Raw genomic sequence first — 5,537 nt, 5'->3', positions numbered from 1 at the left:
TCAGAACATTAAAAGACTAACCAAAAACGTGGACTCTAGGGTGAAACCAATGAATAAGAATATTTCAAGGCATCCAAGGACCGGTACTTAGAGTGATTCACATGAAGAAAACCGAACACTTATGTTTGATAGAATTTAGTATCAAGAAATTAAAATGTCAGTCAAAGACTGAATACTATAGAGGGCGAACCCTAGAAGGCTTAAGCTAACGCTCGTATTAAAATTAACTTAAGGAGATGGAACAAGTGCCTGGTGTAAGACCGAGCACTACTCAGTACGAGTGCTTGGTGTAAGACCGAGCACCAGTAAACTTAACATAGAAGACTTGATAAACATAGTACGATAATATTGAAGTAGTGTTGACGAACAATAAAATATACAATTACATATATACTTAGATTTATAATCGAACGTTAATCCTCAACTATGCTTAGCCGAACGCTCATGCACAGTATTCCGAAGTGAAGACGCTCGTCCTCAACTAGGATTCTTCCCAAATGAAAGAATCCACTACAAATCCAAATTCACTAGAAAACCGAACGGTCAAGGTCCGTTCAGTAACGTACGTATATTTTTCTCAGGGGAAATTCTTATCATAATCAATATTATTCAAATTCAGTTCTTACCTATAGTTTCACACCTTAATAATCACTTTTTCATATCTCATACCATCCAATCATAGAAATTTCATACATTTCATGCATCAAAACATAGTACAATCATCTTCCATAACCAATCAAATCAACGAACGTTCATTTCAACACATGGTCATATAAATTAAATTAATAAGCTTCCCTTACCTGGATACGTGATTGAACGTCCTAAGAGTAGGTTTTTGGTTCGTCCGACTACAATCCTTCTACCCCCAATGATCACTTAACTCTTCCAACTAAACCGAACAACATCAAAATCAAAAATAACTTAGACTACACCCCTGCATGCAACCAGAACTTGGTTTGCATGTAACAAAAGAACGAACGGCTAAGGAAAAGGAACTTACCAGTTCCAGAACTCGAAGCTGTTCGGTTCAAATTGAAGCTTGGGACGCCGGGAGTGCTCCTACGGTGCCTGAACGGTGATCGGAAAGGAGAAAAGGTGAGTTTTGGTAGAGAGAAGGGAGAGGTTCTAGAGAGAAGAAGGAGAAATGGAAGATCAGATTTTTGGAGAAGAAGAGTGCATGCAGTGAGTGACGCGGATTTCAGAAAAAAATCAGTTTTGTTTAAAAACGAACGTCCGCTCTCCTGCTGACACCTGCATTCCACTATCTGATTTTTGGATCCTCGTTTCTTGACACCTGGCGTCTGCGCAGAGGGTTTTGGGTGCATTTTAAAGACTCTGACAGGAGAGATTTGGGTGCGTATTTCCGAGGTCTGACAATATTCAAATCTATCTAAGTGACTTAATTTAAATAGGAACTATTCACCTAAGTTGTATAATCCATTGTGGCTCAACATAATCACATTTTGTTAAATATTATTATATAGTGAATTTATGGTTTTTCTTTGTAATAAAATTTAAGGTGTTTCTAAATACTACTTATAATTTACTTAAATTTACTTATATTTGATAAAAACAACATGTCGTCTTGTCTTGAGCTTTAGAGCTATAAGTGAAATTCTCTTCTAATGTTTGATTAGGATCGGGAAGTTATTTCTTTTGTGTTATTCGAATAGGTTAACCTGAATTGATAAAGGACTATCTCCTTAAGATATATGAGAAGAACTTGACGAAGAACATTTGTAATTCAAAGTATCTATGACAAGGTCAAAGATAAAAACATGTCTCTTTGAATCTTATAATGTACCATGAAGGAGGGAACTTAAAGAACATGAAGATCATGAGCACAATTTAAGAATAATTTAGAAAATTAAATAAATTATAATTTTAGTTTAATTTTACAAAATTTTAAATTCACTGGGCGAGACAGTTTATTTTCGTTGGGCCAGAGGGTCTTGCTAGACGAAAGGTTGTATCTGTAATCTTCATTTTCTGTTATTTTTATGTGTTTTGGACTTTGGAATTTATTATAAGGTTTCGAGGTTTTCTTAAAATTGTGTGTCTATATATAGAGGTACTAAAAAATGATGTAAACACTTTTAGAGTCATATTATATGCATTTGCATTCTTTAAGAAAGGATTATCTTGGTTCTTGGATTAGAACTTCTTATTAAACATTAACATCTTTATGGCGAATTTTCACTTGACATATCAACATGATAGATTATGACATTCTCATCCCTGTTTAATTCCACATTCTTCTCTGATTTACTTTTGATGTGCCTATTGAGGATTCAAATTCAGAAACAAACGTACTCTTTCCTAGAGAGGATCGTATCATGAGTTTTTTTATTTAGTAATTTTATCTTCCATGAAGACATGAAAAAGTTCAAGTTTTGAGTAGTTTGATAATTGTCATCATATTTTTTTAAGCTTATTTTTATATCTTATTGGTATTTCTATTATTATTTTAAATAATTAAGGTTTTATTAAATCATTTTGGAAAGAGAAAGTATTTGTTTTTTATTTGTGGAATATTTTGTAGATAAATGGAAATGTCAGAAGATTAAAGAAGATCTCCAAGACTATGATTCAATTATAGTTCATTCAAGTACATTTTTCAGACCTATTTAATTCGGCCCAATTTCCATGAGTTATGCCAATTAGCCTAGTGAGCTACAATCAAGTTGGCCAACAACTTTAGTTTGCCCAATGACTCTAGTTCGTCCAGCGAGTACACGTTGTAGGAATTATTAAATAGATATGTCACAGATTAAAAAGATATCACTTTGGGAATAAGGAACTAACCCTAAGAAAGAAACGTTACACATTCTAGAGGCTAGAGACTATTAAGATATTGACAAGTATTCCAAATCGTACAAGTAATAAAGTGAAAAGTCCAAATCTCATTTTTTTCAAGAGACTTGTGCAACACTCGACAACTCTCATAATTAATAACTCAATTAGACAACAAAGTTCACAAAAACAAACAAAAAAACTCTTGTTTTTAATCAAATAGTTTTTGTGCAATAGTTTTTAAAATAGAGTATTTACAATTGTCAAGACTAGATTTCATTCACTTCATTCTCATGCATTCCCATGACTCTCAATTCTAATTTCGTGTTAAAATCAACTCACAAATATACTCAAATCCTATCACTAGAGACTTTCAACCAATGACAATTCATCACAGTCCAATCCCTTGGATCATTAACAAGTGAAATCATGCATTAAGTTCATAAGTCCTAAGATTACTAATGAATAAAGTTCTATCCCTAGATACAAGTTTTATTAGGTACTTAATTTCAGTTCTAGGTTCAACAAACATTTTCCAACACCTCAAGAACTACAATCAAGCCATAGGATGTTTAAGCCACAACATGCATTAAGCATAAATATCAAGTACTAACATTTAAACGAAAAAACATATGTATTAACATAGCAAAATATATAACATTCCAAAAGTAATAGTCTTCTTACTATACTTTTTTTTTCAAATGAAACATAAATGTTACAATACTATAAGGATCTATAAAATACATATCTAAACAAATTCATAATCTCCATACATATATTTTAATATATATTATTACGTTTTATTGGATGTCTTTTACGGTTACTGATATATGCACGTTTGATAGGCATTTAATTATGCGCGTTGAACATTTAGATTGAAAGTGAATTTCGTTGCTTTTCATGTTACTGTTACATGCTTAATATATTTGTATATATGTTAGGCACTTTTATAGGCATGTTATACACTTTATTAGGATTAAGGTGCGCGTGGAATATTTACTAATATTTTATATTAGTATAATAAATTTTGAATATTAATTATATTTATAATATAATTCTTATATTTAGATTAAATATAAGACCTAAAGATAATTTAATGTTTAGTGATAAATATAATTTTTAATAATTAGAGAGTAGCCAAAGCATCTTTAATTAGTTAAATTATATTATAAAAATCACTTTATTAAAACATTAATTGTAGTTAATTATATATAGTGTGATGAAATATACCCACAGGATTTTTGTTACATTTGTATAATTAATTAGGATAAAATATTAATTATAATTCTTAATTTTCCCACAGGAATTAGGAATGAAATATAATTTAATAGTTTTATCATAAAGTTAAATGAGTCTAATTGAGTAAGACTTTAGCCCACAGGCAAGTTTAATGTTAATAGACTTATTAGTAAAGACATGTTTTGCATTGGTAAAACATGACATTTATTTTAGTCTCAAATTATGATAATGAACATGATTTTGGATTTGTAGTTTCTCAATCTGCGAATTTTTCTGATATCAAGTGTGGTATTCCCGAATTGAAAGGAGATAATTATAAGATCTGGAAGGAGAGAGTTCTTCTTCATTTAGGCTGGATGGACATAGACTATGCTATTAGAAAACCTGAACCACCTGGTATTACTGAAACTAGCACTTCAGATGCCATTGAACTTTATGAAAAATGGGAGAGGTCAAATCGTCTCTCCGTAACGTTCATAAAAACTAACATTTCCGCTGGAATCCGGGGTTCGGTTGATCAGTATGAGAATGTCAAGGATTTACTGAAGGCTATTGATGAGTAGTTTACGACATCTGATAAATCTCTTGCCAACACTCTTATAATGCAATTTTCATCCTTAAAGCTCACTGGAATTAGAGGAGTGCGTGATCATGTCATGCGCATAAGGGACATTGTGGCTCAACTAAAAGCTTTGGAAGTTACCATGTCTGATTCTTTCCTAGTGCACTATATTTTGTGCACTTTGCCTCACCATTATGCTCCTTTTAAAATCTCTTACAACACATATAAGGACAAATGGTCTATTAATGAATTATTGACCATGTGTGTTCAAGAAGAAGAAAGGCTTTTGATTGAAGAAGGGGAGAAGGTGAACTTGACCACTTCGTTTAAGAACAAGAAGAACCAAGTTAATAAGAAGGGAAAGATTCCTGCTCAGCCAGTTATTAAGAAGGAGTCCAGATGTTTCTTTTGTAAAAAGAAGGGACACATGAAGAAGGAATGTCAAAAGTTTAAGGATTGGCTGGAAAAGAAAGGTAACTTGTTTGCTTTTGTCTGTTATGAATCTAATTTGACTAGTTTTAATCATAACACATGGTGGATTGATTCTGGTTCTACAATCCATGTTTCTAATACCTTGCAGGGTATGGAAAACCTAAGGAAACCGATGGGAAGTGAACAACGCATCTATTCAGGAAGCAAGATGAGTTCACATGTTGAAGCCATTGGGACGTGCAATTTAGTTTTAAGCAGTGGTTTTGTTTTATGTTTAGAAAAGACCTTTTATGTTCCTAGTTTTAGCAAGAACTTGATTTCTATTTCACAACTTGCACCTTTGGGTTTTTCATTTAATTTTACGGATTCTGGTTTTACTTTATTGAATAAATCCAAGGTTATTGGCTTTGGGGAATTATGCGATGGTCTTTACTTTATTAAATTGCAAAACAACGCTGCCTATAGTTCTATGCATGTTTCCGCTGGGTTAAAAAGATGTGTTATGAATGAG

The 5,537-nt window shown here is 32.2% G+C and overlaps 1 protein-coding gene across 1 annotated transcript; it reads left to right on the top strand.

Annotated features, from left to right (window-relative positions):
* Positions 1–4,289: 4,289 nt before the first annotated feature.
* On the top strand, positions 4,290–5,209 carry LOC148199475 (uncharacterized). Its single transcript, XM_088112217.1, has 2 exons — positions 4,290–5,067; positions 5,175–5,209. The coding sequence occupies exons 1-2, from the start codon at positions 4,635–4,637 to the stop codon at positions 5,207–5,209; spliced, it is 468 nt and encodes a 155-aa protein (XP_087968343.1). The 5' UTR covers positions 4,290–4,634.
* Positions 5,210–5,537: the final 328 nt, after the last annotated feature.

This window comes from Vigna umbellata, chromosome 4 (genome assembly GCF_029865625.1).
Source record: "Vigna umbellata cultivar VRB3 chromosome 4, Vumbellata_1.0, whole genome shotgun sequence".
NCBI lineage: Eukaryota > Viridiplantae > Streptophyta > Magnoliopsida > Fabales > Fabaceae > Vigna > Vigna umbellata.
The sequence above is the reverse complement of the archived record's forward strand: the minus strand, read 5'-3'. Positions and strand labels throughout refer to the sequence as shown.